This window comes from Hypanus sabinus, chromosome 26 (genome assembly GCF_030144855.1).
Source record: "Hypanus sabinus isolate sHypSab1 chromosome 26, sHypSab1.hap1, whole genome shotgun sequence".
In the NCBI taxonomy this organism is placed as follows: Eukaryota; Metazoa; Chordata; class Chondrichthyes; order Myliobatiformes; family Dasyatidae; genus Hypanus; species Hypanus sabinus.
Genome location: NC_082731.1, coordinates 41,309,240 through 41,322,846, shown reverse-complemented (window position 1 = coordinate 41,322,846; position 13,607 = coordinate 41,309,240). Strand labels below are relative to the sequence as shown.

Below are 13,607 nucleotides of genomic sequence, written 5' to 3'. Positions count from 1 at the left end.
CAGACGTCTCGGAGAGTCCACGGAGGTGGTCTCCGAGCAGTCAGGGCGGAAACCAGAATCACCCGCCCACTATCGCAGCGCTTGTCCGGCCGTGGTCGGGGTCGGTGAACACGAGGAGAATACGGAAGATGTTACCTCGGTGAGAAACGGCGGGAGAGAAGGATTTTGGCTGCATTTCGCGTTGCGCTTTGATTGAGCTGCGATAGAGTTTTATCTAAACTGCTGCTCTGGAATGCAAAGAATCTTGCACGAGACACCGGAGAGATTAAACTGTTTCCACCCCCCCCCCCCTCCGCGTTTAATTCCGAGAAGAACTCTTAGATGTCGCTTCCTACTTTCAGAGCCTGCTCTTTTTCCAGGATTGGACTATCCTGTCTCTCCCGAGCTATTCTCCCTCTCCCGTCTCTGATACTTTCAAACCGGCTTTCTTTCCCCCGGAATAAACGCATCTGTTTTAGATGAGGTCGCACTGCAACGTGACTGCTCCCCAGCACGCCAGCACACCCTACCGTCCCTTCCCGTTATTCAGCCCTTAATCTGGGAGCAACAAAATCCCGGGGGAATATTACAGATCGCGCAGACTGGGGCCAGGAATTGGAGGCGGCGAGAGAGAGAGTGAGAGAGACGGAGAGGAAGTTATAATCACTCACAGACACGTTTAACAATGTACAGCAATAAAAATAGCCTTCAAATAAGGACGTTAGTCCAGGCTTTTGATGGGTGATGTAATGAGAGAAAGTGACTGGCGAATCAGAGAGAGAGAGAAAGAAATAGGGGCGGGGTTTCTAATGTTAATTACCGGTTGAGTGACATAGCCCGTCTTACATGTCAGTTTCCTCTAATGAAATTGACCAAAAAAAGTGTAACACACACACACACACATACACACACACACACACACACACATACACACACACACACACACACACACACACACACTCACACACACACACACACACACACACACACACACACACACACACACACACACACACACACACACACACTCACACGCACACATGCACACACACTGTATCAATTGCTTAGGGATACAGTATCAAACCGGGGCCACATGGAAATCCTGCGGGTTTGATACATACATCCCTGCCAGCTTCATTCAGGGCGAGTGAGGCGAGCGATAACACCCCGGAATAGCGAGATGCTCTCGGGCTTGTCGCTCCCGGTGAACCTGGATCGAAGCAGAAATAAAGAGCGTCTGGAGGCCAGTCTCGCCGGCCTCCTGGAGCTGCAGTTCCTGAGGCAGAGGCAGGAATTTCTGGTGAAAGAGGCTTTACAGATCGCAGGGAATAGACGCGAACAGGACCCGCTCGTGTTGAACTGGGATTTAAACGGAGGCGACACCTTCTACCCAGGCGGCAGTCTTAGGGACGCAGAAGGCAACAGTCTGAGGAGACATTTGGTGAGTGGCCGCTTCTGTAGTCGTCTCTTCCCCCCCCCCCCCCCACCGCCACCCATTCTCCCCACACTCTCCGCTTCTGACCACCGGCGTAACAATGCCCAGACACAATTTTGCAAGCAAGACATCGGATGCCCGTTAACTGAGCTGGGACAGGCTCTGAGCTAAAAGGGTACACACGCTCCCCGATATATTTATTGCAACCCGTCTTAATTTGGCTTTGAAAGCCTGCAAACACGTTGAAATGCATTGTGACATTCCATTAGATGTGAGTGTTTATTTTAAATATTTGGCCTGAGGTTTCTCTGCCCTTTGTTGGACGTTTGCAAGTAACATGACTTTGTATGGAGTTTCAGTCCCTTTGACCGTAATTGGGAAATGTGGTCAGTATTCCTGGCGTGACTGAAACCTCGGCCAGTCGACCCCGCGATTAAAGATTTAAAATTAAGATGGGTGTTGGTGGCGGTTGCAAACTGTAACACACTGGCAAATGAAAACCCAGTGCATGTTTACACACAAAAAAATATGTGAGTCAGCGTTAATCCTTTGCCTTCCCCACAACGCGCCCCCTCTTAAGATGGCACTGAAAGTAAGGGCCGACAACCGAGACGATGGGCTGAATGGCCGCGTTCTACTTGAAACATATTCATGGCCCTGGGTATCAGCTACTAGCCTGCAGCAGTTTTAGAACTAGTGTACAATTATCTCCCAAACTATGTGCTAGATTAAATCCTGTAATCGCACAGATTACATAAGAGATATTTATAGCAGGTATCATGGTTACAAGCAATTGCGTGTTATGTGGTTACAATATAGCCAATTTCCCAATGAAATCTAATTTTCTATTGAAATAGAATTTTGTCAGTAAATTGTTTTACAAGGGGAGCACAGTTGAAATAATCAGGCGTGTGTTGTTTTTTTAAACCGACATTCACACTTTCTCTTTAAGAAAGATATTATTAGGGCAAGCAGATAATGTGGAATTAAAGGGGCGGTGCCAGTGGCTGTCAAAATGGTATCTTGGTAAATAGAGACGTTTTCAAAGGGTGACTTCAGGCTGGTGATGTTTTTGACCTTGAAGTGGCTTGCTAACGTTCAGAAAGCCAACTGCCAGTTGGCTTCACGTGTGGACCGCTCTTTGTCGCGCTCCTGTCCCCCTCTCTGGCTGGAGCGGGTGAAGCCAGAGCCCTGGGTGCCGGGATCGGCGCTGGGAAGAAGGGACTCGGCCCGAAACGTCGACTGTTTCATTCCCTTCCGCCTGACCTGCTGAGTTCCTCCAGCACCTTGCACACGCACAGTCTGCGTGGAGATGGCGGAGGGTGTGTGTGTGTGTGTGTATGTGTGTGAGTGAGTGAGTGTGTGAGTGAGTGTGTGTGTGTGAGTGAGTGAGTGTGTGTGTGTGTGTGAGTGAGTGAGTGTGTGTGTGTGTGTGTGTGTGTGTGTATGTGTGTGAGTGAGGGTGTGTGTGAGTGAGTGAGTGTGTGTGTGTGTGAGTGAGTGAGTGTGTGTGTGTGTGTGTGTGAGTGTGTATGTGTGAGAGTGAGGGAGTGTGTGAGTGAGTGTGTGTGTGTGTGAGTGTGTATGTTGCTTGGCCTCTGGGTGCTGGCGGGTGCTGGAAAATTAGCCCGTCTATCCACCCGCCACTGGGCGAAGGCGTTGTCTGAGGCATTGCCTCTCACTCACTTCCAGACCCGGCACGGGGGAGGGTGCCAATAGGACGGGAAGACTTGATTCCACACTGATGAGTGATTCTGGGAAGGCGGGTGACCTGGTTTCTCCGCACTGGGCCTCTGTGACCTTCGTGCAGCTCATCCCTGGCCTCCCACCCTTCGCTCACCAGGGGCTGCAACCCTACGGCCTGGAAGTTTCCCCGTGCTCACTCCCACTTCCCTGAGACAAAGGAGGACACTGTTTGGCGTTTCCTGGTGCTTTTGTGGTCAAGCTCCAGTTACCAACCCTTCCTTGTGGTTTGATCCTTACTGTTTTTTACCCAAAGGAGGAGGTTGGGCATTTGGGGTTCAATATTCTTGCTGCTGTCTGGTGCGATTGAGAGATCTTTTTATTTTTCTGCTGGGGGGGGAGGGATTGATGTCTTTCTTTGAACAACTTCCACGTTTTTTGTTCCGTGGCTATCTGGAGAAGACAATTCTCAGAGTTGTATACTGCACACACACACACCCACGCACGCACGCACACACGCACACACACACACCACGCGCGCGCACACACACACACACACACACACACACACACACACTCACACACACACACTCACACGCACACACACACACACACACCACGCGCGCGCACACACACACACACACACACACACACACACACACACACACACACACACACACACACACACACACACTAACACACACACACTTTATAATAAATGGACCTTTGGATCCTTCAATACATTGCCTACGTCACTGACGGACCTAGCAGCATGTATTCTATCTCCTACATTCTTCATCACTTCTGCTTCACAGGATTTGTTCTGTATTTTTCCACTCAGAGGCGCAGCACAGGACGGGACCTCCCTGCCCACCGAGCCATGCCGCCCAGCAAACCACCATTTTCCCTAGCCTAATCACAGGGCAATTGGCCAATTAACTTACGAACCGGTACGCCTTGTGGAAACTGGAGGAAACGCACAAACAGCATGACGCTGCACCGCCGCAGGTGACCCAGGCTGCCTGTTTGTACGTTCTTCCCGTGACCGCGTAGATTTCCTCCGGGTGCTCTGGTTTCCTCCCGCCGTTCAAAGACATATTGGTCGCTCGGATGATTGGTCATTGTAAATTGTCCCGTGGTTAGGCTAGGGTTAAATCGGTGGTGGGGCTCGGAAGGGTCTTACTCTGTATTATAAACAATATATAAATGAGGGAAGGACACAGAAACTTACAGAGGACGCGGAATTGAACTCCAAACTCCGACACCCCCCGAGCTGTAAATGTGTCAGTACGTTACCATGGTACAGCAACAGTCATGTAACACTATCGATCTCTTCTACAGAGAGCGGCCTGGATTTCAGTTTTCCCCTTCCAATTACGCCACCGGTGGAAACACCACATTCTCAGCCGATGGCTTAATTGATAGAGGGCCCTTCGGGAAGGGTGGCATGCCCTTGGTGCCACAGTGGCCCTGGTACGCACAGTGGCCCTGGTACGCACAGTGGCCCCTGGTACGCACAGTGGCCCTGGTACGCACAGTGGCCCCTGGTATGCACAGTGGCCCTGGTACGCACAGTGGCCCTGCTCTCCTTTGCTTATAATGTTTATCTCTCTCTCTCTCTCTCTCTTTTCGTAGTCACGCGGGGAGAATGTACAGACGTCTTACAGACAGAGCAGGAATTGAAAAACTCGATTGCTGGCGCTGGCCGCCACTTTATCTTTTATCTATTTTTTATTGTAACTTGTGGTCATTTTTGTTGTATTGCACTGTACCGTTACCACAAACCCAAAACGTCGACCATTCGTTCATTTCCATAGATTCAGCTTGGCCTGCTGAGTTTTTCCAGCATTTTGTGGCTGTAGCATAGAAACAGACCTTTCAGCCCATCTAGTCCTTGCCGAACAGTTATTCTGCCTAGTCCCAGTGACCAGCACCCGAACCGTACCCCTCCCATTCATGTACCTACCCAAACTTCTCTTAAATGTTGCAATCGAACCCACATCCGTCACTTCCGACGGCAGCTCGTTCCACACTCTGAGTGAAGAAGCTTCCCCCTTAACCTGCTATGTTGTAACTGCCGCATGGACCCAGCTTGTTCTATTAAAAACGTGAAAATATAGGTTTTCTGTAAATAGAACAAAGTGGTTGAGGCAGGTACGTTCATTCATTTTGAGCCGTGTTGTCTGACGTGGACGATCGTGGCTTTTGACCATGTTTGTTCTTAACAAACTTTTCTACAGAAGTGGTTTGCCATTGCCTCCTTCTGGGCAGTGTCTTTACAAGACGGGTGACTCCAGCCATTACCAATACTCTTCAGAGATTGTCTGCCTGGCGCCAGTGGTCCCATAACCAGGACTTGTGATCTGCACCGGCTGCTCGTACAACCGTCCACCACCTGCCCCCATGGCTTCACATGACCCTGATCAGGGGGCTAAACAGGGGCTACACCTTGCCCAAGGGTGACCTGCAGGCTAGCGGAGGGTAGGAGCAACTTACACCTCCTTTGGTAGAGACATATCTCCAGCCTGCCGCTCAGCAGGTACATTAACGATGTTTAAAAGGCACTTTGACAGGGAGATGGATAGGCCAGGCTGAGAGAAATACGGACCAGCTGGCTCCTGGTTCAGCATGGATAACTGTTGTAGTTGTTCCGTTCTACTGTGAATGCCTGCAGGAAAATAAAATTCAGGGTTGTGAATAGTGACATATATGCACTTTGATACTAAATTTGCCTTGGCTATATTTCATTAGGAGTCTGAAGAGATTTGGTATGTCATCAAACACACTCGAATATTTCCACAGATGTACTATAGAGGACATTTTAACTGGCTGCATCACCGTTTCGTATGGGGGAGGGGGGCTACTGCACAAGATCGAAATAAGCTGTAGAGAGCTATAAACTCAATCTGCTCAATCACGGGCACTAGCCGCCGTAGTATCCAGGACATCTTCAAGGCGCGATGCCTCAAAAAGGTGGCATCCATCATTAAGGACCCCCATCACCCAGGTTATGCCCTCTTCTCATTGCTACCATCAGGGAGGAGGTACAGGAGCCTGAAGACACACACTCAATGATTCAGCTTCTTCCCCTCCGCCAACAGATTTCTGAATGGACATTGAACCCATGACCTCTACCTCACTACTTTTTTATTTCTATTTTTCCATTACTTTATTTATTTTAGCTATTTTATATATATCTCTATACTTATTGTAATTCACAGTTATTTCTCTATTATGTATTTCATTATACTGGTGCTACAAAGACAACAAATTTCATGACATGTGCTGGTGATATGAAACCTGATTCTGATTCCGAACTTTGAACCTAGCAATGTGATGAGTTTAGATTTGCATCATTGTCATCAAGGTCCAATTGGACCAAAAGGAGCAACTTATGAATGGGAGCAACACACACAAAATGCTGGTGGAACGCAGCAGGCCAGGCAGCATCTATAGGAAGAAGCACTATCCGGGAGCACAGCGCTTCTCCCTATAGATGCTGCCTGGCCTGCTGCGTTCCACCGGCATTTTGTGTGTGTTGCTCGAATTTCCAGCATCTGCAGGTTTCCTCGTGTTAACTTATGAATGGGAAAATGATTATAATCCGGATGGAAGATGGTCCCAGCTGCCCCAGAATGTAGCTGACCTCTTTTCCCCATTCCTGAAACCCCCCCCCCCCCCAGTCCACACTGCGACTGTTGTCACACTGATATAGGTGTCCTGGAGATTTGGTGATCAGTGCCGTGTGCAGGAACTCGGTCAAACTGTAGCTGTAAGGAGAGGATGTTTCTTAAAGGACCAGAGGACACATCATCGGAATTGAGGGACGTCCCTTTCGAACAGAGATTAGGAGGAACTTTAGCCAGAGAGTAGTGAATCTGTGGAATTCGTTGGCACAGGACATTGGGTAGATTTAAGGAAAGGTTGCTAGACTCTTGATTGGTCAGGGCATGAAGAGATAAGGGGAGAAGGCAGGAGCTTGGGGATGAGAGGGAAAATAGACCAGACATCAGGAAGCGGCAGAGCAGACTCAATATTGCAGATAGACTAATTCTGCTCGTATCTCCAAATAACCATATAACAATTACAGCACAGAAACAGGCCATCTCGGCCCTTCTAGTTCATGCCAAACACTTACTCTTACCTAGTCCCACCTATCTGCACTCAGCCCATAACCCTCCATTCCTTTCCTGTCCATATACCTATCCAATTTTTTTTTTAAATGATAAAATCAAACCACTTCTACTGGAAGCACATTCCACACAGCTACCACTCTCTGAGTAAAGAAGTTCCCCCTCGTGTTACCCCTAAACTTTTGCCCCTTAACTCTTGACTCACGTCTTCTTGTTTGAATCTCCCCTACTCTCAATGGAAAAAACCTATCCACATCAACCCCTCATAATTTTAAATACCTCTGTCAAGTCCCCCCTCAACCTTCTATGCTCCAAAGAATAAAGACCTAACTTGTTCAACCTTTCTCTGTAACTTGCATGCTGAAACCCAGGTAACATTCTAGTAAATCTCCTCTCTACTCTCTCTATTTTGTTGACATCTTTCCTATAATTCAGTGACCAGAACTGTACACAATACTCCAAATTTGGCCTCACCAATGTCTCGTACAATTTTAACATTACATCCCAACTCCTATACTCAATGCTCTGATCTCTTTTGGTCTTAAGGACTTTCTTTAGCTAGAGAGTGGTGAATCTGTGGAATTCATTGCCACAGGTGGCTGTGGAGACCAGGTCACTGGTTATATTTAAAGCAGAGGTTGATGGGTCTTGATTAGTCAGGGTGTCAAAGGTTACAGAGAGAAGGCAGGGGAATGTGGTTGAGTGGTATCATAAATCTGCTATAATGGAATGGCAGGGCAGATTCAATGATCCCAATTGCCTAATTCTGCTCCTATGTCTTATGGTTTTATAAGTGTTGGCCCTGGTGTGTGGCTTGTCTCCAAGTGTATCTAGCTGTATGGACTAGGATTATTGGGAACATTAGCAGCTCTGGTCCCCAACCAAGAGCTCGGGGTCTTCCAGTTTCCTCCTGCACCTCAGAGTCGAGTGGGTTTGTGAATTACTTGTCCTCAGGGTGTATTTGGGTGGGAGGGGGGAGTTGAATGTGGGGAGAATTTAAAAAAAGAAATGGGATAAGTGTCAGATTAGTGTGAAAGGGTGGCTGATGTCTAGCATAGACTCAGTGGGCTGAAGGGCCTGTTTCTATGATGTATCATTCTCTGACCCTGTGACTCTGTGACTATGACTCACAGGCAACGACTGATCTGTTGCAGAAAAAACATCAGTATGAATTCAGAGTTGTTGACTCTCCATTTTTGGATGTAGTTAGCATTAATTTTTTCCCAAATGTATACTTTATTCATAATATATACGAACAAGTCACTCTGCTTTATTCATTGACTGCAGTAAACTCCTCATTGCATTAATTTACAATGTGCCAACGTCACAAGATGTCCTTGTTGCTGTTTGTACAATTAGATTATTTTTTGTTGCATGTGGGGAGGGGTTAAATTTCTTGTTGCTGTTTGCACAATTTTTTTTGGGTGGGGGGTTGATGTTTCATTGCTGTTTGGCGGGTTTTGTTTTTTTTGCGCGTGTGGGGGTTAATGGTCTTGTTGCTGTTTGCACCATTTGTTTTTTTTTGCACATGGGGAGGGTTAACCTTTCTTGCTTTTTGCGTAATTTGTTTTTGTTGTGTGTGTGTGGGGGGGGGGTTGACGTTCTTGATGCTGTTTGGCAGGGTTTATTTTTTTCTACGTGTGAGGGTTAATGGTCTTGTTGCTGTCTGGACAATTTGTTTTCTTTGCACATGGGGGAGGGGTAATGTTCTTGTTGCTTTTAGAGCAATTTTTTTGCATGGGGAGGTTGATGTTTCGTTGCCGTTTGGTGGGGTCTTTTTTTTTGCGTGTGTGGAGTTAATGGTATTGTTGCTGTCGGAACGATTTGTTTTTTTTGCGCGTATGGGGGTTAATGTTACAGCTGTTTGCACAATTTGTGTTTTCTGTGTGTGTGGGGGGGCATTAATGTTCTTGTTGCTGTTTGCGCAATTCGTTCTTTTCGTGTGGTGGGGTTTGATGTTCTTGTTGCCATTTGGCGTGATTTGTTGTTTTGTGTGTGTGGGGGAGGTTGATGTTTTTGTCTGAATGGGTCCCAAGGTTTAATTTGTTTTGCGGCTGTCTGCGGGGCAGATGAATCTCTGGGTTGCAAACTGCATACAAACTTTGATGCTATATGCACTTTGAATCCTCTGAGCCCGACCGATTTTTATTGATGCTCCATGGAAAGCATTCTGTCTGGATTCATCACTGGCTTGGTTTGGCAACCGCTCTGTGTGTGACCACAGGAAACTGCAGAGAGCTTCTCATCACATCACGGGAAACAGCTTCCCCCTCTAAGGACGCTGTCACCCTCTGGAGGCATTGCCTCTTCCCCCCTCTCCCATCGGGCAGAGGATGCAAAAGCCCAAAAGTGCGTACCACCAGGCTTAAGGACGGCTTCTACCCTGAAAGAACCTCTTGTGCAATAAGATGTCCTCCCGTCCTCACAAACTTCCTTGTTATAGCCTCACACTTTATTAACTGCACTCTCCCTGAACCTGTCACGCTCCACTCTGCATTGTCATTGTCAACGCGTACAAAAGCTGGATGAACTCAGCAGGTCGGCCAGCATCCGTTGAAGTGAGCAGTCAAGGACTCCTCAGGACTCGAAGGGTCTCGGCCCGAAACATCGACTGCTCATTTCAACAGGTGCTGCCCGACCTGCTGGGTTCATCCAGCTTTTCTCAGTGTTGATTTGACCACGGCATCTGCAGGGTACTTTGTGTTTGCATTGTTATTGTTTTGCCTCGTTGGACCTTAGTGCCCTGTGTAACGACCTGATCTGTATCAACAGCCCGCAAGGCCAAGCTTGCCCCTCTGTCTCGGTACCTGTGACAATAATGAACTGCTTCCAGTACCAATGAGCAACCTTGACAAGGACACTGAATCCCTGTCCTTCATCTTGAAGGCACCCTGTGGTGGAGTGAGTGTGTACGACCATAAGATGTAGGACCAGAGCTAGGCCACTAGGCCTACTGCGCTTGCTCTGCCATTCGATCATGGCAGATTTAATATCCCTCTCGACCCCATTCTCCTGCCTTCTCCCCGTAACCTCTGACGCCCCGACTGATCAAGAACATAAGAACAAACAAAATAGGAGCAGGAGTCGGCCATCTGGCCCATTGAGCCTGCTCCGCCATTCAATAAGATCATGGCTGACCATCTCCACCGACCTGCCTTTTCCCCCATAACCCTTAATTCCCCAACTATGCAAAAATCTATCCAACCTCCACTTTACACGTCTCTGATGACCTGACCTCCACGGCCATCTGTGGCAATAAATTCCACAGGTTCACCACCCTCAGGCACAGAAATTCCTCCCCACCTTTCCTAACGAGATATCCTTGCATTCTGTGGCTGTGCCCTCTGGTCCCAGACTCCCCCGCTCTCCATCAGCACTTTGGAGGGACTGAGGGGGAGGACCCCTCGAACTGCCACTCGAGCAGGGTCCGGGTGACTTACCTGAGAGTGCTGGCCGGTGAGTTTGACAGGCTGCTCGGATTCATCATCTCCTGCTCCCGCACGATCAAAACCAGAGGCAGGTTTATCTTTGCGCTCTTATATGCCAAGGTATTTTTTTGGTTTATTTATTTACTGATACAGTGTGAATTAGGCCCTTTCAGTCCTTTGAGCTGCACCTCTCCATCAGCCCCCTGACAAGCCCGATTAATTTAATTTGAGTTTTATTGATTAATTTATTGAGCAGGTCCCTCTGAGCCACACAAATCCCCTGATTTAAACCGATTCGAATCACAGGACCCATCCTCTCCACACCCCCCACTTCTTCTTTCTTCCTGTCTCTCTCACTAATCAACTTCCCAGCTCTTTCCTTCATTCCTCCTCCCCCTCCAAAGTTCCACTTATCGCCTGGCGTTTCTCTCTCCCCTCCCTCTACCTTTCAAATCTACTCCTCAGCTTTCTTTCTCCAGTCCTGCTGAAGGGCTTCGGGCCGAAACGTCGACTCTACTGTTTTCCACAGATGCTGCCCGGCCTGCAGAGTTCCTCCAGCTCTTTGTGTGCGTGTTGCTCGGATGTCCAGCATCTGCAGACTTTCTCTTGTTTGTTACAATGACCGGTATGTCTTTAGACTGTGGGAGGAAACCAGAGCGCCCGGAGGAAATTGAACCCCGGATGTCTGTACTTTACCACTACACTGCCAGGCCGCCACGGGACAATTTACAATGACGAATTAACCGAATTGGTACGACGTTAGATAATTTAGATAAAATGCTGAAGAGCAGAGACATAACATTGTCTACAAAGATTCATATAGTCAACTCTATGGTATTTCCAGTTGTGAGAGCTGGACAATTATAGAGCCATACTGCAAAGAAACAGGCCATTCGGCCCAACTGGGCCATGCTAACCATGACCGCAATCTCATGTAGTCCCGTTTGCCATTGTTTGATCCATATCCCCCGAAACCTTTCCTATCTGATGCTGACCAAGTGTCTTTAAACGTGGTTTATGTCGTGAAGGCTGAATACAAAAGTATCGACGCCTTCGAACTTGGATGCTGGAGGGAAGTTTTAAGAGTTCGTTGGACAGCAAGAAGATCCAATGAGTCAGTACTTGAAGAAATACAGCCGGACTGCTCATGAGGAGGCTTGATCACGCGAGAAAAGCTCAAATATTTTGGCCACATCATGAAGAGACAGGATTCCTTGGGGAAGACTCTCACGTTGGGTCAAACAGAAGGTAAAGGAAGGAGAGGAAGACAGAGGCTACGAAGGATAGATAATATCACTCAGACAATGGGTGTGACCTTGGGGGATCTTAGGGAGGCAGTTTCCAACAAGAAGGCTTGCTCTGCAGGAGTCCATGAGGTCACGAAGAGTCAGACTCGACTCAGCGACTGAGCAACAACAAAACATCGCTAGGAAACTGGAGCACGCATGCATTCCACGGGGAGAACGGACAGAGACTCCTCACAGAATGGTGCAGGGATTGAACTCTGAACTCCGGGACACCCTGACCCGTAATAGCGTTACGCTAGCCGTGGCCGTACCTTGGTGGCGGACGTTTCTCCAGTCTTGGTGCCGTGCTCCTGAACCACTCCCTGCACGAGGAGGTCGCACATCCCACCACAGTTTGTGGATGCGGAGGCATGGGGCTGGACACTGTCCTTGATTTTCCTCATGGTGGAGAAAGAGGCCATTCAGCCCATTGTCCATACTGGCTCACAGAGCAATCCCACCCGCCCTCCCCCCCCCCCCCACCGACTGTCTGTGACAGTTTCTGCTCATCTCCCGTACTAAGTGGCCCAACCTGTTATCTTCAGATTGGAGGATTTATTACCAGAATCAGATTTAATATCACTGGCATATATCGTAAATGTTTTTCTTTTGTGGCAGCAGTACATTGCAATAAATAAATAATAAAAAAACTACAAAAGTACAACACAAAGCATATATAAAAATTACATTAAATAAGAACAAAATTCAGACTTCAAAGTACATTTATTATCAGTACATATATGTCACCATAGTTTCATTTCCCTGCGGGCATACTCAGCAAATCTATAGAATAGTAACTGTAACAGGATCAATGAAAGATCAACCAGAGTGCAGAAGACAACAAACTGTGCAAATGTAAATGTAAATAAATAGCAGTAATAACGAGAACATGAGATAATGAGTCCTTAAATGAGATCATTGGTTGTGGGAACATTTCAATGATGGGGTGAGTGAAGTTATCCCCTTTTTGTTTGAGAGCCTGTTGATTGACGGGTAGCAACTATTCCTGAACCTGGTGTTGTGAGTCCTGAGGTTCTTGTACCTTGTACCTGATGGCAGCAGTGAGAAGACAGCGTGACCGGGGTGGTGGTTGTCCCTGATAATAGATGCCGCTTTCCTGCAACAGCGTTTCATGTAGGCGTGCTCAGTGGTCGGGAGGGCTTTACCGGTGATGGACTGGGCCGAATCCACTACCTTCTGTAGGATTCTCTGTCCAAAGGCATTGGTGTTCCCATACCAGGCCTTAATGCAGCCAGGCAATGCACTTCTGTCGAAGTTTGTCAAAGTTTGAGGTGTCACGCCAATTCTCCGCAGGCTCCTAAGGAAGTAGGGGCACTGTTGAGAAAATTACTGAGGTAGTGTTCATGGGTTCAGTGTGGGTGTGGGTGTACTTAATTTACTTACTTTATTGTCAGCAAACAATTGATACTAGAGCGTACAATCATCACAGCGATATTTCATTCCGTGCTTTGCGCTCCCTGGAGAACAAATCGAAGTAAATATAATAAAAATTTAAATTATAAATCATAATTAGAAAATAGAAAAGGGAAAGTAAGGTAGTGCAAGTCAGGTCCGGATATTTGGAAGGTACGGCCCAGATCCGGGTCAGGATCTGTTCAGCAGTCTTATCACAGTTGGAAAGAAGCTGTTCCCAAATCTGGCC

At 47.7% G+C, this 13,607-nt stretch overlaps 1 protein-coding gene across 2 annotated transcripts in view; it reads left to right on the top strand.

Annotated features, from left to right (window-relative positions):
• The first annotated feature begins 871 nt into the window (after window positions 1-871).
• Window positions 872-13,607, top strand: part of LOC132381482 (dapper 1-like) — a 105,699-nt gene continuing 92,963 nt past the window's right edge. For both annotated transcript variants that reach the window (XM_059950926.1, XM_059950925.1), the window contains exon 1: window positions 872-1,420. In XM_059950926.1, coding sequence (XP_059806909.1) covers window positions 1,160-1,420 — 261 coding nt within the window. In that variant the 5' untranslated portion in view covers window positions 872-1,159. The remainder of the gene's footprint in view (window positions 1,421-13,607) is intronic.